Below are 22,512 nucleotides of genomic sequence, written 5' to 3'. Positions count from 1 at the left end.
GATCAGCACATTCCTCAAACTGGGGAACTATCAAGAATGGGGTTCCACAAGGGTCAGTCTTGGGTCCTTTGTTGTTCTTATTATATATTAATGACTTGCCATTCTATATTCATGAAGAGGCAAAGTTAGTTCTCTTTGCTGATGATACAAGTATAGTGATCACACCTGAGAAACAAGAATTAACTGATGAAATTGTCAATACTGTCTTTCAGAAAATTACTAAGTGGTTCCTTGTAAGCGGACTCTCACTGAATTTTGATAAGACACAGTACATACAGTTCCGTACAGTGAATAGTATGACGCCATTAATAAATATAGACCTTAATCAGAAGCATATAGCTAAGGTAGAATATTCCAAATTTTTAGGTATGTCCATTGATGAGAGATTAAATTGGAAGAAACACATTGATGATCTCCTGAAACGTTTGAGTTCAGCTACTTATGCAATAAGGGTCATTGCAAATTTTGGTGATAAACATCTTAGTAAATTAGCTTACTACGGCTATTTTCACTCATTGCTTTCATATGGCATCATATTTTGGGGTAATTCATCACTGAGGAATAAAGTATTTATTGCACAGAAGCGTGTAATCAGAATAATAGCTGGAGTCCACCCAAGATCATCCTGCAGACATTTATTTAAGGATCTAGGGATATTCACAGTAGCTTCTCAGTATATATACTCTCTTATGAAATTTGTTATTAACAACCAAACCCAATTCAAAAGTAATAGCAGTGTGCATAACTACAATACTAGGAGAAAGGACGATCTTCACTATTCAAGATTAAATCTAACTTTGACACAGAAAGGGGTGAATTATACTGGCACTAAAGTCTTTGGTCACTTACCAAATAGTATCAAAAGTCTGACAGATAACCAACAAGTATTTAAGAAGAAATTAAAAGAATTTCTGAATGACAACTCCTTCTACTCCATAGAGGAATTTTTAGATATAAATTAAGAAAAAAATATTAAAAAAATAAAAAAATAAAAATAAAAAAACACAAAAAATAAAGTTGTTATATTAACTTAAGTATGTTGTTAAATTAACCTAATTATGTCATGTATTGGAAAATTTGACTCGTTCCACATCATTACGAAATATCGTATTCATGATCCATGGAACTAGTATTAATCTACTCTAATCTAATCTAATCTCCTCCATGTCCGAACAACATCACTTTGGTTCACTCCGAGACGCCTGGACGCTTTCCTTGTTGTTCAAATGGCTCTGAGCACTATGGGACTTAAATTCTGAGGTCATCAGTCCCCTAGAACTTAGAACTACTTAAACCTAACTAACCTAAGGATATCACACACATCCCTGCCCGAGGCAGGATTCGAACCTGCGTGGTTCCAGACTGTAGCGCCTAGAACCTCTCGGCCACAACGGCCGGCCCACTTTCCTTGTTGAGAGCCCTTCCTGGCACAAAGTAACAATGTGGACGCGATCGAACGGCGTTATTGACGGTCTCGGCATGGTTGAACTACACACAACACTAGCCATGTTCCTCTTTTCTGGTGGAATGACTGGAACTGATCGGCTTTCGGCCCCATCCGTCTAATAGGCACTGCTCATGCATGGTACTTTGCATCTTTGGGCGGGTTTAGTGACATCTCTGAACAGTCAAAGGGACTGAGTCTGTGATACAATATCCTCAATCAACGTGTATCTTCAGGAGTTCTGGGAATTGGGGTATTGCAAAAACTCTTTTTGACGTGTGTAGTTGCCTCGCAAATCACCAGACCGATGCTCTCTCCACTGTTAGTTCCAGGACGGGAAACGGGAACTACTTGTGATGGTTGGGTTGCCTGAAGTACCGACAACAACCGGAACACGACCGAACACTGTCAACTCGTCTTCATTACGTCAGAATTCTCGTTTGGTGATTTTCGTTCGCTTGTGTACTCTCTGGTGTAAGACGGGCACAAAATTACAAGATGAAGAGACTTGTACCGAATAGAATGGCGTGCATCTTCGGGACGAATATTACGCTAACGACAGCTACAGTCTCAGACGCTAGTCTGTGTTTCATTAAACGCCCCGTATACACCAGACGATAATAAATATCGAGGCGCCTATTACACAGCACGTAGCACTCCGTCTTCAGGCCACAAGTGGCCCATCGGTACCATCCGACCGCCGTGTCATCCTCAGCTGAGGATGCGGTTAGGAGGGGCGTGTGGTCAGCACACTGCTCTCCCGGCCGTTACTATGGTTTTCTGTGACCGAAGCCGCTACTATTCGGTCGAGTAGCTCCTCAATTGGCATCACGAGGCTGAGTGCACCCCGAAAAATGGCAACAGCGTATGGCGGCCTGGATGGTCACCCACCCAAGTGCCAGCCACACCCAACAGCGCTTAACTTCGGTGTTCTGACGGGAACGGGTGTATCCACTGCGGCAAGGCCGTTACTCAGACACCTATTCGTGAATGTTAATGTGTGGTCTGCCGGTGTGGCCGTGCGGTTCTAGGCGCTTCAGTCTGGAACCGCGGGACCGCTACGGTCGCAGGTCCGAATCCTCTCTCGGGCATGGCTGTGTGTGATGTCCTTAGGTTAGTTAGGTTTAAGTGGTTCTAAGTTCTAGGGGACTGATGACCTCAGATGTTAAGTGCCATAGTGCTCAGAGCCATTTCAACCATTTGCTAATGTGTGGTGTGTCCACCCTTCACCTTTATGACGGTTTCAACTCTGCTGGGGTCTCTCTCAGTGAGGTGCCTGTATGTCTGTTGAGGAACGGCAGCATATTGTTTCTCAGTAGCCAAAACCAGAGAAGGTAGTGATGTTGAACACTGGAGTGAAGTCGACGTTCTAACTCATCCAACAGGAGTTCCGTGAGGTTCACGTTCTGTCTCTGGGCAGACCTGTCCATTTCTGGAATGTCATCGTGCACGCAGTACACAGCGGTGTAAAATGCGTTCATGTCCGTCCGCATTTGGTTGGCTGGTTGATTTGGGAGAAAGGACCAAACACCGAGGTAATCGGTCCCATCAGGTAAGGGAAAGCATGGAGAAGGCCGTGCCCTTTCACAGTAAGCATCCTGGCATTTATCTGTGAAGAATCACAGAAAACCTAAATCAGGATGGCCGGACGCGGTTTTGAGCCGTCGTCTTCCCTAATGCGAGTCCGGCAGATAATTTTATTCAGGCATTCGCCAAACCCAAACCCTGGCACATGATGTAGCGTGAGTCATCACTCCAAATCCCTGGTTTCCAGTCATCAAAATGGCTCTGAGCACTATGGGACTTAACTGCTGTGGTCATCAGTCCCCTAGAACTACTTAAACCTAACTAACCTAAGGACATCACACACATCCATGCCCGAGGGAGGATTCGAACCGCCGGCCGGAGTGGCCGAGCGGTTAAAGGCGCTACAGTCTGGAACCGCACGACCGCTACGGTCGCAGGTTCTAATCCTGCCTCGGGCATGGATGTGTGTGATGTCCTTAGGTTAGTTAGGTTTAAGTAGTTCTAAGTTCTAGGGGACTTATGACCACAGCAGTTGAGTCCCATAGTGCTCAGAGCCATTTGAACCATTTTGATTCGAACCTGCGACCGTAGCGGCCACGCGGCTCCAGATTGTAGAGCCTAGAACCGCAAGGCCACTCCGGCCGGCTTCAAATCATCCACTGAGCAGCGGTATCGCTCCCCGCACCACCTCAAGCATCACTCAGCACTGAGCACAGAAATGTCTGGCTCATAAGGATTCGCTCTACCACTGTACTCCATTCTTTTTCCTCGCTATGCACAGTGAGTATTGTAACTCTACTGTTGGTACTATCAGTACAAGGGGTCTGCTTGGTCGTGCTTTAGCTGTGGTTATTCCTTCTTGACAATAATAGCACCGACAGTCGAGTAGTTTTAGAAAGGTTGAAATGTCCCTGACACATTTGTTAACTGGGTCGTATCAAATGACTGGTCCATGTTCAAAGTCACTAAGCTTTCCTGACTGACCCTTTGTGATGTCGTTGCTTCTATACTGACAACACAACAGCTCCCGCCTCCTATTACACTCCTGGCCATTAAAATTGCTACACCACGAAATTTAACCGACAGGAAGAAGATGCTGTGACATGCAAATGATTAGCTTTTCAGAGCATTCACACAAGGTTGGCGCGAGTGGCGACACCTACAACGTGCTGACATGAGGAAAGTTTCCAACAGCAGTTTCCAATAGCAGTTGACCGGCGTTGCCTGGTGAAACGTTGTTGTGATGCCTCGTGTAAGGAGGAGAAATACGTACCATCACGTTTCCGACTTTGATAAAGGTCGGATTGTAGCCTATCGCGATTGCGGTTTATCGTATCGCGACATTGCTTCTCCCGTTGGTCGAGATCCAATGACTGTAAGAATATGGAATCGGTGGGTTCAGGAGGGTAATACGGAACGCCGTGCTGGATCCCAACGGCCTCGTATCGCTAGCAGTCGAGATGACAGGCATCTTATCCGCATGGCTGTAACGGATCGTGCAGCCACGTCTCAGTCCCTGAGTCAACAGATGGGGACGTTTGCAAGACAACAACCATCTGCACGAACAGTTCGATGACGTTTGCAGCAGCATGGACTATCAGCTCGGAGACCATGGCTGCGGTTACCCTCGACGCTGCATCACAGACAGGAGCGCCTGCGATGGTGTACTCAACAACGAACCTGGGTGTACGAATGGCAAAACGTAATTTTTTCTGATGAATCCAGGTTCTGTTTACAGCATCATGATGGTCGCATCTGTGGTTGGCGACATCGCGGTGAACGCACATTGAAATCGTGTATTCGTCATCGCCATACTGGCGTATCACACAGCGTGATGGTATGGGGTGCCATTGGTTACACGCCTCGGTCACCCCTTGTTCGCATTGACGGCACTTTGAACAGTGGACGTTACATTTCAGATGTGTTACGACCCGTGGCTCTACCCTTCATTCGATCCGTGCGATACCCTACATTTCAGCAGGATAATGCACGACCGCACATGTTGCAGGTCCTGTACGGGCCTTTCTGGATACAGAAAATGTTCGATTGCTGCCCTGACCAGCACATTCTACAGATCTGTCACCAACTGGAAATGTCTGGTCAATGGTGGCCGAGCAACTGGCTCGTCACAATACGCCAGTCACTACTCTTCATGAACTGTGGTATGCATGGGCAGCTGTACCTGTACACGCCATCCAAGCTCTGTTTGACTCAATGCCCAGGCGTATCAAGGCCGTTATTACGGCCAGAGGTGGTTGTTCTGAGTACTGATTTCTCAGGATCTATGCACCCATATTGCGTCAAAATGTAATCACATGTCAGTTCTAGTATAATATATTTGTCCAATGAATACCCATTTATCATCTGCATTTCTTCTCGGTGTAGCAATTTTAATGGCCAGGGGCATACAAAAAGAAATGAGCTGGAGTATGGAATGCACAAACCAGTGACATGAGGGTAATACCGTGGCGTGTGCAACGAGGTGTGGTGGCGACCAGAGCGTGGAAGTTCACAGCCTGTCGCTAGAGGGCACGCGTACATCTCATGTGACAATAAAGAGCTAGCAGCACCATGCGTGAGTCGTTCAACGCTGCCAGTCGCATTGCAAACAATGAGATGGAGGCGTCAAAGGACGAGCAAAGAGGTGTTGTTCGTTTTCTGACAGCGGAAGCAGTAGGAGGATCGGACATTCATCGAAGAATGTCACAAGTGTACGGCGAACACTGCATGTCCCTTGCAAGAGACAATGCGTGACACAAGCACTTCAGGGAAGGACGGGTGTTGTTAGCCGATGTTGCAAGGTCTGGAGCACTAGACTGCATTACTGATGACATCGACCACCTGGTGGATGCACTCTTACCCAGGACCGCCGAGTGACAGTGAAAGCCATAGCCGCCTTGGTCGGACTGAACATCGGAAGTGTTCACACCATCATGAAGGAACGACCGCACATGCGCAAAGTGTGTGGCCAATGGTTGTACCACGGTCTTCAACTACACCAGGAAGTATGTCGAATGGCCCACTGTCTTGCTCATCTGCAGCGCCACGATCGGGAAGGGAATGAGTTCCTGGCACGAGTGGCAGTTGGAGATGACTCATGGTGTCATCACTTCGAACCAGAATCAAAACGACAGTCTCCAGTGGAAGCATCCAGGGTCACCACCACCCAAAAAGCCAAGGCTATCCACACGAGTGCACGAAACCTTATGCTGACGTTCTTCTTCGACCAAGATGGCCCCTTCTGATTCACTTCCTGCAGCACGGGACAACAGTGAACGCCCAGCGTTACTCGCAAACCTCGACGACCCTTCGCCAAGTGATCAAATCAAAACGACCAGGCACTCTCACCCATGGGGTCATTCTGCTCCACGGCAACGCAAAACTTCATATGGCCAACACAGTCGCGGCACTCCTGCAGAAATTTTGGGTCCCCTTAGGAAGGCTCTGAGGGGCAAATGATTCACCTCGGATGACAAAGTTCAGCTGTATGTGCGGAACTGGTTAACATCGCAGCCACAGAAAGTTTATGAGATAGCTATGCACCGCCTTGTGTCACAGTGGGAAAAGTGTCTCAACAACCAAGGTCAATACTTCTAACATACAGGTACTGGTTTCTGCAATTATGCCTCTGGCTCGTTTCTTTTTGAACGCCCCTTATATACTGACATCTAGTGGTCAATTCGAGGTTTTGTAAGGACGTCTGAATATTTTTGACCATATAGTGTGCTTCTGTAAGAGTATAGATGGTTTTGACTGTTTGCTTACTACGTGCAGGGAATGGAGGCCCAGGTGGACGCGGGCCGTGCTCGCTCCATAGGTCTGTCCAACTTCAACGCGCGCCAGATCAAGCGCGTGTGGGAGTCAGCGCGCATCAAGCCGTCCAACCTGCAGGTGGAGATGCACGTCTACTTCCAGCAGCGCGAGCTCAGGGCCTTCTGCCGCGCCCTCGACATCACCTTCTGCGCCTTCGGACCACTCGGCTCGCCGCACATCTACCCGTTCGTCGAGAGCCATGGCGGAGATGTCAGCAAGTAGGTGGCATCTGAGGTCAATCCCGCATTACGCAAGGATGTCGAGATCCTTTTGATATGATAGTGCAGTCTTTAGGAAAGCGTCACTAAATGCAGTAGTGGTGAATTTTTTCATGTACCGGGTGATCAAAAAGTCAGTATAAATTTGAAAACTGAATAAAACACGGAATGATATAGATAGAGAGGTACAAATTGACACACATGCTTGGAATAACATGGGGTTTTATTAGAACCGAAAAAATACAAAGGTTGAAAAAAGTCCGACAGATGGCGCTTCATTTGATCAGAATAGCAATAATTAGCATAACAAAGTAAGACAAAGCAAAGATGATGTTCTTTGTAGGAAATGCTCAATATGTCCACCATCATTCCTCAACAATAGCTGTAGTCGAGGAATAATGTTGTGAACAGCATTGTAAAGCATGTCCGGAGTTATGGTGAGGCATTGGAGTCGGATGTTGTCTTTCAGCATCCCTAGAGATGTCGGTCGATCACGATACACTTGCAACTTCAGGTAACCCCAAAGCCAATAATCGCACGGACTGAGGTCTGGGGACCTGGGAGGCCAAGCATGACGAAAGTGGCGGCTGAGCACACGATCATCACCAAACGACGCTGGCAAGAGATCTTTCACGCGTCTAGCAATATGGGGTGGAGCGCCATCCTGCATAAACATCGTACGTTCCAGCAGGTGTTTATCAGTCAGGTTGGGGATGATGCGATTCTGTAACATATCGGCGTACCTCTCACCCGTCACGGTAGCAGTCACTGACGTTTTGCTGTCCAGCGCCATCTGTCGGCCATTCTGTGAACTTTGTTATTTTTTTTTTTTTGTTCTAACAAAACCCCGTGTCATTCCAAGCATGTGTGTCAATTTTTACCTCTCTCTATCTACATTATTCCGTGGTTTATTAAGTTTTCAAATTTATACTGACTTTTTGATCACCCGGTACCTCAGTTAACCTATCATGTCTGTAAGGCGACGCAATATTGCTGGAGATGGATTGACAGCCCCGCTGACTCTGATTGCAGACTACCACGGTACAACCAGCTGAGCGACCCGCTGGTGAAGCAAATAGCGCAGAAGCACGGCAAGACGACGGCCCAGGTGCTCATCCGCTTCCTGATGCAGCTCGAGGTCGCCGTAATTCCCAAGAGCTCCAACCCAGCACGCATCAAGGAGAACTTCGCGGTGAGTAGCTCTAGCTCGACTTCGTGCCTCGACTGGAAGCGTGACCTTGACTGGATGAGCCGAGTAGTGCCCCAGTTGATCGACGATGAAGACCACCCTAGCAGTCGAAAGCAAGAAACGAAAAATTCAGGAAAAACTGAAATTAGTTTTTCTATTGTCCTCTTCGTAGTCCTGTATCCACTTCCCCCCATATACATGTTGCCGTTGTTGTTATTGTTATTGTTGTGGTAGTGATCTTCACTCCAAAGATGCAGCTCTCCATGCTGCTCTCCTCTGTGCAAACCTCTTCATCTCTGAACAACTACTGTATTCTTTATCCTTCTGAATCCGCTTACTGTATTCATTTCTCTGTTTCCCACAACGATTTTAACCCCGCACACTTCATCTTCTAGTCAGGTAGTGCCACAAATTTCTTCTCTCCCCAATTTGTGGCGTCTTGCCCACTCGTATCGTATAGTGTGCCTAAGGGATGCTGCTTTCTCGCAATGCTATACAACAATTCAAGCAAATACCGTTAGTAGTTTTATTTCAATAAAGCAAATTGACAATATTTAACTTTGAAATAACAATGGTGTCGAAAGTGATGGGCGACATGCAAACAGTTATGTTCTTCGATATAGACAAAGTCCAGACAAGTGATTGATACGGATCACTACTATCTGCAATTGTAGCACACTCTCTGCTAGGCCGTGCTAATGCTGTCCACTGGTGTCTGGCAGACGCTATTTTTTTTTTCCTTGATTGAATTTCGATTCCCCCCTAAGGGGGGCGGGCTGGCTGCTCTTCAGCCTACAGACTTTTTAAAACATAAGAAGAAGATAAGAAACAATAAAAGCAGGCGATAAAACGGTGACTTAAATAGTAAAACGGCGGAAAATTGTGGAAAGTTAAAAGATAAAACAAAGGGTTGGCAATGGTAATAAAATACACAGGAAGCAGACAGGTAAAATAGTAGACAGACAATTAAAAAACACGGCGACAGTCTGGTTTCTGTTCGCAAGAGATATAAAAAAAATCACAAGCAGCGACAGTACAACAATGAACACTCACTGTAAACACTGCACTAAAATGTCGGCACAAAGCCAAGGGCAGACGGGGAGGGGCGGGGGGGGGGGGGGACCTCGACAGATGAGGGGGAAAACAAGGAGGCAGGAGAGGAAAAACGAAAGGGGGGGAACCGAAGGAGGTAGAGGACTTATAAGTGGGGGGGGGGGGGAGGAGAAGGGAAGACATGAGAGGGAATGGGAAATGCAAAAGGACTCGGGGGAGAGAAGAGGGGCAGAGAGAGGGTAGGCGGGGAAAAAAGAAGATAAAAGGGGGGGGGAGCCGAGGAAAAGGAGGGGGGGTGAGGATCAGAGTTGATAGGAAGTGCCGAGGCTAGCATGAGCCACGCTTATATTCGCTCCGGCTAGATGCCGCTCCTATCGACGTGACGTCCTGGTCAGCGCACTGTTGGCTGCCATCGTCTCACCGCCTTCTCTGGTCTTGGGTTCCTCTTCTTCGTTCTGGCGCTTGCGGTCACGCCAGAACACAATTATATTCACTATCTCAACATTTACATGATCTACCCATCTAATTTTCAGAATTCTTCTGTAGCACCACATTCCAAAATCTTCTAGTTTCTTCTTGTCTGAAATGTGTATCTTCCATGTCTCACTTACATACATGGCTACACTGCATAGAAATATTTTCAGAAAAGACTTCATAACACTTAAATCTATATTCGATGTTAACAAATTTCTCTTCTTCAGAAACGCTTTTCTTCCCACTGCCAGTCTACATTTTATATACTCTTTACATCGACCATCATCAGGTATTTTGCTCTGCAAATAAAAAAACTCATTTAACTCTTTAACTTTCTCCTTTCCTAATCTGAATCCCTCAGCATCACCTGATTTAATTCGACTAGAATCCATTGTCACTATTTTGCTTTTGTTGATGTTCATCTTATATCCTTCTTTCGCGACACTCTCCATGCCATTCAACTGCTCTTCCAAGTCTTTTGCTGTCTCTGACAGAATTAGATTTCTATCAGCAAACTTCAAAGGTCTTATTTCTTCTGCCTAATCTTTAATTCCAACTCCAAAGTTTTCTTTGTTTTCCCTTACTGCTTGCATGTTGAAAAGATTAGATAAATTCGTGCATAGACTACAACCTTGTCTCACTCCCTTCTCAACCACTGCTTCCCTTTTATGCCCCTCAACTCTTACAACTGTCGTCTGGTTTCTGTACAAGTTGTCAATAGCGCTCCCTGTATTTTACCCTTGCTACCTTCAGAATTTCAAACAGTGTATTCCAGTCAATATTGCAAAAACTTTTCTCTAAGTCTAGAAATGCTATAAACGCAGCTTTGCCTTTCCTTAACCTATCTGCTAAGGTAACTCGCACGGTCAGTATTGCCTCGCGTGTTCCTCCATTTCCCCGAGGTCAGCTTCTACCAGTTTTTGCATTCTTCCATAAAGAACAAGTGTAGCATCTTGCAACCAACTGCTAGTTCGGTAATATAGACACCTGACAACACCTGATTTCTTCGTAACTGGAATCACAGCATTCTTCTTGAAGTCTGAGAATAATTCGCCTGTCTCATACATCTTGCACACCAGTTGGAAGAGTTATGGCTCTGCCAAGGCCATAACTTCCACATAGACGTATGCTGCTTCTAACCGTTGCCAAGCACTCACAACTGATCTGAGAAATTCCGATACATTAATTTGGAAAACGGAAAATACGAAATGTGAAGAGAAAGGTCGAAGAAGCCGGCCGTTGTGGTCGAGCTGTCCTAGGCGCTTCAGTCCGGAACAGCGCTGCTGCTACGGTCGCAGGTTCGAATCCTACCTCCGGCATGGATGTGTGTGATGTCCTTAGGTTAGTTAGGTTTAAGTAGTCCAAGGTCTAGGGGACTGATGACCTCAGATGTTGTCCCATAGTGCTCAGAGCCATTTGAACCATTTGAGGTCGAAGAAAGGCAACCTTACTTATATAGCATTTGCAAACTTGAAGAAAATTTGTGGCAATGGTGACTGGACTACACTCCTCGAAAATTTGGAACTGACAGGGGAAAACTATAGGAAGCGAAATGTTATTTGCAACCCATGCAGAAACCACGTGGTAGTTATAATAGTCGAAGGGCATGAAAGTTGAGAAGGCAGTGAGAAAGGGTTATAGCCTGTACACGACGTTTCTCAAAATGGACATTGGACAAGCTCTGAAGGAAGTCTGATGTTTGGAAAAAAAATTAATGTTCAGAATGAGTGAAAAAACATTGAGATGTGCTGATGACATTGTAATTCTGTCAGAGAGAGAATAAGGCTTGGAAGAGAAAATGATTGGACAGTGTCTTGGAAGTAAGATATAAGATGTATATCAACAAAAGTAAAACAAGAATGAAGGAATCCAGTCGAATCAATTGATGCTGCGGAGATATAACTCGAAAACGAGACACCGAAAGCAGTAGATGCATTTTGCTGTCTGGGCAGTAAAATAATTGACAGCGCATGATGTAGAGAGGGTATAAAATGCAGGCTGGCATTAGATAGAAATTAATATCTGAAAAAATAGGAATTAGGAATCATTTAGTATCAACAAAAGTGAAGCGAAGTGTTTTCTGGTGTGGAGTCTAGCCTTATGCAAATTTGAAAAGCGGACGATAAGCAGTTCAAACAAGATAGGAAAACTTTTAAGATATGGCATTAGAGGAAAAGGATGAAGTTTGGACGGTTAAATGGACTAATTAATAAGAAAATAGTTAACCGAATTTTAGAAGTTTGTTGCTCAGCTTGACTAAAAGAAGGACCCAGTTGGATCGCACATCCTGAGGCACCAAGGAATTGCTAGTATGGTTGTGGATGGAAATGTGTGTGATGGGAGGGGGAGTGGGAGAAATTGGAGACTGACCAACGCTTGGACACAGTATGAAGGTTGAAAAGGATGTAGGTTGCGGTAGTAATGCAGAGATGAAGACGTTTGCACAGGTGCATCAAATCACTCTTCAGACTGGCAACTACAACAACACCAACAGTAAAGAGAGCGGTGGAAAAACCACGACGGGGGCATAAAGGCAAATGTCGAGAGAGGGATCGTGCGAGGTGACACACTGACCAGCCTGACCAGCACATTGGACTCCCTTTCGGGAGGACAACGGTTCATATCCACGTCTGGCAATACAGTATTTCGACACCTTCCCGTACAGCAAAGCGTTATCAGCAAACAGCCGCAAATTGCTGCTCATCCTGTTCTCTAGATCATTTATGTCTACAGATGTATGATCCTGTCACACTTCTGTGGGGCACTCTTGACGATACGCTTGCCCTGATGAACACTCGCCATTGAGAATAACGTAATGGGTTCTGTTATTCAAGTCACTCACATGTCTCGGAACTTAATCTAAATTATCGGACAATCATTATTAAATGCGTACGAGAGCGTGCTGAAACGTAATGCCTTGGAATTTTTTATGTGAAAACTCTTAATTTTTTAAAAAAATAGAACAAACGTTATTAACATTCTGCATCGGAGGCATTTCTTTTCGGCACCCCTTTGTACGTCTTGCATAACGACCAGGGCGGTAAAACTAGAGGAATTCGGTCTTTTATAGAGGGGTGCTGACAATCTTTGAAACACAAAGGGAAGAAAATTAACCCTCAGCCAAACGCCTTGCTGTGGCTTGCGGAGTTGTTGTTGTTGTTGTTGTCTTCAGTCCTGAGACTGGTTTGATGCGGTTCTCCATGCTACTCTATCCTGTGCAAGCTTCTTCATCTCCCAGTACTTACTGCAACCTACATCTTTCTGAATCTGCTTAGTGTATTCATCCGTTGGTCATCCTCTACGATTTTTACCCTCCACGCTGCCCTCCAGTACTAAATTGGTGATCCTTTGATGCCTCAAAACATGTCCTACCTACCGGTCCCTTCTTCTTGTCAAGTTGTGCCACAAACTCCTCTTCTGCCCAATTCTATTCAATACCTCCTCATTAGTTATGTGATCTACCCATCTAATCTTCAGCATTCTTCTGTAGCACCACATTTCGAAAGCTTCTATTATCTTCTTGTCCACACTATTTATCGTCCATGTTTCACTTCCATACATGGCTACACTCCACACAAATACTTTCAGAAACGTGTTCCTGACACTTAAATCTATACTCGATGTTAACAAATTTTTCTTCTTCAGGAACGCTTTCCTTGCCATTGCCAGTCTACATTTGATATCCTCTCTACTTCGACCATCATCAGTGATTTTGCTCCCCAAATAGCAAAACTCCTTTACTACTTTAATTGTCTCATTTCCTAATCTAATTCCCTCAGCATCACCCGACTTAATTCGACTACATTCCATTGCATGGCTTGCGGAGTACAGAAGTAAATTTTGACCTCTACGCACAGCCTTGAAGTATGTCACTTATGAACTGTAGTAACACGAAACTAATGAACGCTTTTTATTTAACTTTCAGGTGTTCGATTTCGAACTGTCCCCAGAAGAGATGGAAGCCCTGGAGGCTTTGGATAAGGGACCAAAAGGCAGACAGGCGAATGAGCACGTCCTTCCTGGGTAACTAAATAATATAATTTTATTTTATATTAATGTTAAAATGAAAAAATTTATTTCACAGCATACAGACATACGTAAGTTATTCTCTCCAAACGGACAAAGTTATGAGGGTTGTTCGAATAGTAAGGAACGACCGGTCGCGAAATGGAAACCACAGTGAAAATCAGAACTGTTTTCTTTGCACATTTAGCTACACCTTCCAGGTACTTCTCTACATAGTCGCCGCTCCGATTTAATTTGTCGGAGCGTTATACCAAATTTCCAGCACCATAGTCATAGAGGGCAGCCGCCTGTGTTTTCCGATAATTCTCTACGCTGGGCTATAGCGCGTAGCCGACGCTCAAGTGTTGTCTTCGTATCCAGCATTTTATGTGAACAGAGATGATACTCAGGACGAGCCAATTAGGACTGTGTTGTGGGTGATCGAACACTTTCCTTCGAAAAGGCTGCAGGAGCGTCTTCACTGCCCCTGCTGAGTGCGGCTGAGAATTGCCAAGAAGAAGGAAGTGCGTGGCAGTAGTGGTAGGTGGGCTGCGGGAGAGATTGCTGTTCTAGGTCCGCCTCCGTAGCGATAGCATTACTGCTTACCACGCAGGGGACACGGGTTCGATTCCCGGCAGGGTTCTAGCCACCTTTAGTCGCTCACAGTGCGCTCACAACTGAAACGAGCGTCTTGATGCGATCGACGGGCATACTAGAGAAACTGCACAAAACGTCTGTGAGAAGCCTCGTCGGATTTTCACAGTGGTTTCCACTTCGCGACGATCAGCTCTCTGGCAAATGGTATAAAAGGTATCAAGAGATAACTAATGCTAATAACATACGATAGCTCTAACACCAAAACTTTTTAACAAGGATTTTTTAATTGATGTAACTGTGAGTTCATATTAAAACCTTGTTCATGAGAAATTTTTAGAAAGGAACTATACCAGATTTTTACATTTTTTAGGAAATGTGTATTTGAAAATTACAGGCTGTCGTTGATACACTTGTTGATATTATTCCACATAAAGGCCACCCAGTTCAGTGTATGTTGTGAGCCGTGCCACAAGCTTCTTTGTGCCCTCCTCGGAAAACTCCCTCCCCCCCCCCCCCTCCCCAGTTCCTTACCTCCACTTTAGAATCTCTTTCTGCATCTGTTCGCCGGTTGAAAATTTAATTACACTTATGTATGCTTTCAGGGGAGTAAAGAGATGGTAATCTAAAGGTGCCGAGTGAGGAAATGGTTTAAAACATCCCAACCAAATGAGTCCAAGAGAGCCTTGGTGGCTAAGGCTGTGCGAGGACGGGCGTTGTCGTGCAATAAGCACACTCCTCTCCTAAGCATTCCACTGCTTTTGAGTTTCCCTAGGATCTCACAATATCGCTGTGGATTGATGGTGTGTCATTGAGGCAAAAATTCAAATTATGCCTTTTCGGTCCCAAAACTCTTAGGCCATAATTTTTTTGCCCGAAATCGTGGTTCTGATTTTTTTGACAGATGAGAAATTGTTGTGACGCCACTGTAGCGATCGTCTTTTTCATTCAGGCTTGTAATGAGCTACCCGTGTTTCATCCCCAGTCACAACAGAACTAAGAAAGCCTCACCTTCCAATTCGAATCACCCAAAAAACTCGCGGCCGCTATTGACCCATTTTTCTTACGCTGCTCTGTCACCTGTTTTGAGATCTACCTAGCGCACACTTTCCGGTATCCCAGCGTTCCTGTGAGTGTCTCGTATAAGACAGTTCTACAGAGTTGTCAGACCATCGCAGAAATTTCATCCAATATCTAACGGCTGTCTTCACGAACAGTTTTCTCGATCTTTTGCACCAATTCCTCAGCCAAAATGGAAGGTCATCCACTCTTCTGTTCGTCATGAACATTTTTTCTGCCTCCACTAAATTCCCTACACCACTAAACACTACTCGTTCTGTTCATAACACCTTCGCCGTAAGCCGTTTGGACTTGTGGCAAAATTTCGGAAGGTGTTATTCCTTCCGCGAGTAGTAAGTGGATCACAGCACGTGACTCGCACTTGCCGGGATTACTTACCTACATCCTTCACGTAACTGTACACTACAACTGGCGTTTACATGCTGCAGTGTTCCTGCGGTGCTCGCTCTGGTCAGGGGATACCCCCGCCACCCCCCTCCCCGTCACTCATCCAGTCAGTGTTGCCAACCATCAAAAATCAACAAACTACAACCCGTTATGGTCACAGTACACTTTCTTTCTGAACACGCCTCGTATTTCTATATCACTTAATGTCTTAAGTGGTTACCCAGCCCCATTGCAGGTTACCAGTGTAATAGCTTCCATGGATATATGCGACTGCAGTCTTTCAAAAAAATGGTTCAAATGGCTCTGAGCGCTATGGAACTCAACTGCTGAGGTCATTAGTCCCCTAGAACTTAGAACTAGTTAAACCTAACTAACCTAAGGACATCACAAACATCCATGCCCGAGGCAGGATTCGAACCTGCGATCGTAGCGGTCTTGCGGTTCCAGACTGCAGCGCCTGTAACCGCACGGCCACTTCGGCCGGCTGCAGTCTTTCTCGGCGTATTCCAATGATGAGTTTCGTACCCATCAGCTGAAGATGATGGGTACGAAACTCATCGAAACTTCGCGACAAGACGACACCACCACTCAGCTGATAGCCCGAGAAGAATTCATCAGCTTCCATGGATACCAAAAACACTGTTTCCAGTATTTCATATAGTTACTGAACGAATTGAAAAATTAAAACGCTGCTATAATTTGTTCATTAAGAGGTATTTTTTTACGTTAAAGGCGGTTTAACACAATAAAACAAGTATTATACACCCATCATAAAAAGTTAAACATGTAATTAGTTTTCGTATCTAAATGAGATAGATGTCTGTGCAAGACATTTTTGATAATACTTTATGTTCTAGTAAATGAAAAGCGCATATTTGCTTTTGTTCCACAGTCTTTTTCTTTGTGTGGTATATTCTACATCCTTGCGGATCTCCTCACAGTGGATTTACGCAACATAAACTGTACAGAGAGTAGTCAGAAACTGACGTCGCTGCGTAGGTTATGCTGAGAAAAAATTATGAAGAAAAAAATTCGTTATCTTACATTTTTTCCGAGTAAATAAGCACTGTAAATAGCCAATGAGGACTTCGCGCATGTAAATTCAAGTGGTGTGACAAGGACTGAGTTGCCAAATATGTGCTTCATTTGGTTTCCTAAAACAGAACAAGGCAGCGATGCAAAAATTTGCTCATGGGACTGTAGCAAAGATCGAACAGGAGCCAAAGGCTGAGCAGTCTCGTACTTTGTCATCCGTGTTATGGGAACAAATGACACTAACTGTATTTGGAAGGCTGCTGTAATTTTCGCGCCCAACGACACGATTGACGAACTTCGCTGCTAATTAAATCGGAAACGGCGCAACGTATCGAATTTTTATCTGAGCAGCTATATCTCAGCACAACCTATCCTGCAACACACTTACAAGCTTTACAGACTGTTTGTTACGATTATATGTAAATAGAATGGGTTCACTGCTGTCATCCGCAGCAGAACGCTACGCAGAATCAGCGGCGATGAGCGGAAATGTGTACCGAACCGGGATTCGAGCCCCGGATCTCCTGCTTACTAGGCAGGTGCATTAATCATTGTGCCATCCGGGTACAGCGTTATCGCAACTACGCGGACTGTCTAGGCTGGCCTCACGGGTGATCCACAATTCCATCGAGAGCCATCTATCCGCATAGCTCGAATCCCAGTCCGGTGCACATATTCGCTCGTCTCGGCTGATTCTGTCTTATGTCCCTCTGGAGTTGACGGCCATGTCCGAAAGAACAGGCACCACGCATTCATACATTGAAGAGCCAAAGAAACTGGTACACCTGCCTAATATCGTGTAGGGTCCCTGCGAGTACGCAGACTCGATTAATGTCTGAAGTAGTGCTGGAGGAAAACGACACCATGAATGCTGCAGGGCTGTCCATAAATCCGTAAAAGTACGAGGGGGTGGAGGTCTCTTATGAACAGCTCGTTGCAAGATATCCCAGATATGCTCAGTAACGTTCATGTCTAGAGAAATGTTTCAGATCAGAAGAGTGTTCCTGGAGCCACTCTGTAGCGATTCTGGACGTACGGGGAGTTGCATTGTCCTGCTGAAATTGTCCAAGTCCGTCGGAATACACAATGGACATGAGTGTATGCGGGTGATCAGACAGGATTCTTACGTACGTGTCACCTGTCAGAATCGTATCTAGACGTATCAGGGGTCCCGTATCACTCCAACTGCACACGCCCCACACCATTACAGACCCTCCACCACCTTGAACAGTCCGCTCCTGACATGCAGGGTCCACGGATTCATGAGGCTGTCTCCATACCCGAACACGTTCATCGACTCAATACTATTTGAAACGAGACTCGTCCGACGAGGGAACATGTTTTCAGCCATCAGCAGTCCAATGTCAGTGTTTACGGGCCCAGGCGAGGCGTAAAGCTTTGTGTAGTGCTGTCATCAAGGACACACGAGTGGGCCTTAGTCTCAAAAGCTCATATCGATGACGTTTCGTTGAATGACACTTGTTGATGGTCCAGCATTGAAATATGCACCAATTCGCGGAAGGGTTGCACTTTTGTCACGTTGAACCATTCTCTTTAGTCGTCGTTGGCCCCGTTCTTGCAGGATCTTTTTCCGACCGCAGCAGTGTTGGAGATTTGATGTAGTACCGCATTCCTGATATTCACGGTACACTCGTGAAATGGTCTATGGCAAAATCCCCATTTCATCGCTTCCTCGGAGATGCTGTGTCCCATCGCTCGTGCACCGACTATAACACCACGTTCAAACTCACTTAAATCTTGATAACCTGCAGCAGTAACCGATGTAACAACTGCGCCAGACACTTGTCTTGTACAGGCGTTGCCGACCGCAGCGCCGTATTCTGCCGGTTTACACATTTCTGTATTTGAATACGCATGACTATACCAGTTTCTTTGGCGCTTCTTGCCACTCTGCGTACCTACCTGTCTACAGGGAGTTGCGACAAACGTCTAGGGGCGATTGATCTCGTAATGGGGAAGAACTGGAGGCAAAATGTTCCCAGCGATGCTAGGCATTTGAGATCAAGACTGGTGTTAAACAGGGAGATGGATTGTCACCAATGTTGTTCAATATAGCACTGGACGAAGTGATCAGGCAGTGGAGAGCAATAAACGAGGAAATGGGAATACCAAAGACCCATGTGGGGGACAAAAAGGATAACAGGGCTCAAATGGACTGCCTAGCCTTTGCAGATGACATGGCAATAGTAAGTGAGACGGAAAAAGACGCAAAGACACAACTCGACAACTTAACTAAGGTAGCCAGAAAGGTGGGACTGAGGATCGCCTGTAACAAGACAAAGACATTAAACACCACTGCAAACTGGGAAACACCGGAAGGCACTGTGCAAATGGTGGACAAATTTAAATACCTGGGAGAATTTCTAACAGGAAGGAACAGGAGCAAGGAGGGAATAACAGATAGGATAAAGAAGATGACGTCAGCCTTCTGCATGACGAGAGAGGTATACAATAAAAAGAATATATCCACAGAGGCAAAGAAGCCACTACAAGGCAACAGTGAGGAATGCAGTATTATATGCTGCTGAGACGATGACACTAGGAAGAAATGGGGCAGAGTAACTAGAGAAAGAAGAGAGCAAAATACTGAGAAAAACACTAGGTCCCAAAAGAGGTGGATAGAGGTGGATGCGAAGACCTAGGGAAGAATTGTACCGGAACATGAGAACAATATCTGGGGAAATCAGACTCAAAAGGGCAAGGTTTGCTGGATATGTAGTTAGAATGAGTATGGACAGGATGATGAAGGGAGTGTGGGAAACAACAGGGAGGACAAGGGGAAAGACAGGAACCAAGTGGGTTGTTGAACTTCGGAAGGACTGGTTCGAATTGGGGATAAAGGTCGAAGGAAAGGAAAACTGGAGGAACAAATATACACCGACAAATATGCCGGAGATCAACGACAGGGAAGAATACAGGAAAAGATTAGAATGTCACCAGTGCAGCCGCCAGGAGAAACGGAATCTGAAGATCTCGGAAGAAGAGCGGGAGAGGAGAGGAGAAAGAATGAAGAGGTTCTGGGAGAAGAAGAGGAAAATGCAGTCCACGAAGGGGCTACCCGTGGTCCTACAGAGGCCGTATCGCAAGAAGAAGAAGGCATCCTTTTAGTATTTTCCCACCCTGGGAGGACGAGATTGCATGCAACGACCAGGGTCTACTAACCAGATGTGCAGCATACTACCTAGCCCAGTAAATTGACAGCGTTGTTTAAAAAAAATCATAAGAATGGGTGTCTGTACGTGGAGAAGGATATTTTAGATTCGAATTAGAATGTTCAGTTTTTCTACACCTAGTGCTGTTCACTAGAAGAAGAGTTGCGATGTCCTGACACCTCTTATAGCAATCTAAAACGACGCCTAACATCGCTAAGAAAGAGTATCGAACGTTTTGTCTCTAAGAGAAGTTGTTCCCCATGACGTGATCTATCATCCCCACACGGTTGATGCAAAAACTTTGAAACACCCTGTATATAAACAGAAATGAATGTGTACGCTCAAGATAAGACTACTTGGTATCTAACAATCTTAAAGAATACTTTTCAGCTCTCCTTTCTATGGATTTAAGTGACCAGACCATTCTTAATTTACAGCTTTAGTAGTTACTCTATATTTTCTGTTACATTTCATTTACAGACTCGGACGCCATCCCGAGTTCCCGTGGTTTGATCGCTACTAGTCATGAGGAGCGAACGTTATGAGCCAAGGAAAAGCTGCAAGCTTGGCACCGGCTGAAGTATACCTAGATCATAACGTTTCTTTATCAGTTTGAGAAAATGGTGTTGACAATAATACTGATGAATTACCTTTGTACCATTAAAGCAATAATAAAACATTTTATTAGAAAATCGCATTTCTCAACTGAATTTCTTTCATCGATATTTCCATTCATAATACATTTCATATCCTGCTCTAAATTGGCTGCCTGACATCAAAAGTGAAGCATCCAGAAGATATGGTGAGAAGTCAATGAAAGTTCGTACATGTCTGCGAAGTCTGTTCAAAAAGTTGCGGAACATCCGTAGTTTCTGTGTGTTGGGGCGAAATGTCAACGAAATCGTGCGTACCAATGGAAGACTGACGGTCCGAGAGGTTGCAGAAGAATGTAACATTTCAGTTGGGTCATGTCATGAAATCCTGACACAGCATCTTGCAAAGCATCGTGTTGCCTCCAAGGTCGACCCACGGATCATGAGTCAAGACCAGGAAACCCTCGCTTCGCAGTCTGTGAAGATCTTTCCGATCGTGCACGTCAGAATGACATGTTCCTTAAGAGGATCACAACTGGTGGTGAGATGCACGTATACGGTTATGATGTTGAGCCCAAGGTTCGATCTTCACAGTTTTTTTTTCTTTCTTTTCTCAGGTTTTGGTTAATTCTGGCCCTGGCCAGACTTCAATGGTATGTTACAAAGTGGCACATTGTGAATATAAGTTCATAAAGTAAGTCAAATGAAAGATAAATAACTGTTTCCGTTAGTGGATACATGTTTTTGATGCACAGTATGAGTAAACATGTTTATGTGCACATATATACACATCTATACATAAGTGTATAAATGTATGTGAAAACGTTTACTCATACTGCGCTTCAGAATCATGTATACACTTCTGGGAACTGTAACTTATTTTTAGGTTTGTTTTAATTTTGTAAACTTATATTCACAAAGCGCCGATTTGTAACACAGGGCGTACATAAAGTTCTGGAACACTTAAAATTATTTATTGCACAAGAACTAAACATTGTACAGATGCCATAACAATTGCATTTTGAAGAGAAACTCTGAAAGTTTTTTCTACAAATATTCGATATGCGAACCATGAGTAACCCGGCAGACGTCAATACGGTAATCGAATTCTTGCCGTACCCGTCTCAGCATGGCATCGTCGACTGCGGCAGTCGCTTCCCGTTTTCTATGCCGGAGCTCTGCTACGTCACGTGGTAGAGGCGGTACATACAACAGATCTTTAATGTGTCCCCACAGAAGAAAGTCGCACGGAGTGAGATCTGGTGATGGGGGAGGCCATTTCATAAAACAGCTGTCCCTTCTATAGCACGGCCGATCCATCGATGCGGCAGCTCCGTCTACAGGTAACCACGAACTTCACGATGAAAATGGGGTGGAGCCCCATCCTGATTGTTGTGTCTAGGCAAGACAGCCTAGACACAATGAGAGGAAGCCGAAAGGCACGCGCTTAAACTCACGCAGGCTGGCGTGAGGCCTGAAACAGGATACGTAATGAATGCTATAAAGAAAAGTACGTAGCTTCTGGAATACTTAACTTTAATCCATAATTGTAGAACATCGCTCTTGATGATACGTGCTTCATAATGTTGTTGTTGTGGTCTTCAGTCCTGAGACTGGTTTGATGCAGCTCTCCATGCTACTCTATCCTGTGCAAGCTTCTTCATCTCCCAGTACCTACTGCAACCTACATCCTTCTGAATCTGCTTAGTGTATTCATCTCTTGGTCTCCCTCTACGATTTTTACCCTCCAAGGTGCCCTCCAATGCTAAATTTGTGATCCCTTGTTGCCTCAAAACATGTCCTACCAACTGATCCCTTCTTCTAGTCAAGTTGTGCCACAAACTTCTCTTCTCCCCAATCCTACTCAATACCTCCTCATTAGTTACGTGATCTACCCACCTTATCTTCAGCATTCTTCTGTAGCATC

The 22,512-nt window shown here is 45.0% G+C and overlaps 1 protein-coding gene and 1 pseudogene across 1 annotated transcript in view; one reads left to right on the top strand and one right to left on the bottom strand.

Annotated features, from left to right (window-relative positions):
- Positions 1-20,578, top strand: part of LOC124717314 (1,5-anhydro-D-fructose reductase-like) — a 42,720-nt gene extending 22,142 nt beyond the window's left edge. Inside the window, exons 4-7 of the mRNA XM_047244145.1 lie at positions 6,746-7,002; positions 8,035-8,194; positions 13,644-13,741; positions 20,473-20,578. Of these exons, the coding sequence (XP_047100101.1) occupies positions 6,746-7,002; positions 8,035-8,194; positions 13,644-13,741; positions 20,473-20,515 (558 nt within the window). The 3' untranslated portion in view covers positions 20,516-20,578. The remainder of the gene's footprint in view (positions 1-6,745; positions 7,003-8,034; positions 8,195-13,643; positions 13,742-20,472) is intronic.
- LOC124717590 lies at positions 2,300-2,417 on the bottom strand (annotated as a pseudogene).
- Positions 20,579-22,512: the final 1,934 nt, after the last annotated feature.

This window comes from Schistocerca piceifrons, chromosome 9 (assembly GCF_021461385.2).
Source record: "Schistocerca piceifrons isolate TAMUIC-IGC-003096 chromosome 9, iqSchPice1.1, whole genome shotgun sequence".
In the NCBI taxonomy this organism is placed as follows: domain Eukaryota; kingdom Metazoa; phylum Arthropoda; class Insecta; order Orthoptera; family Acrididae; genus Schistocerca; species Schistocerca piceifrons.
Note: the sequence above shows the minus strand (reverse complement) of the source record. Positions and strands in the feature narration are given on the sequence as shown.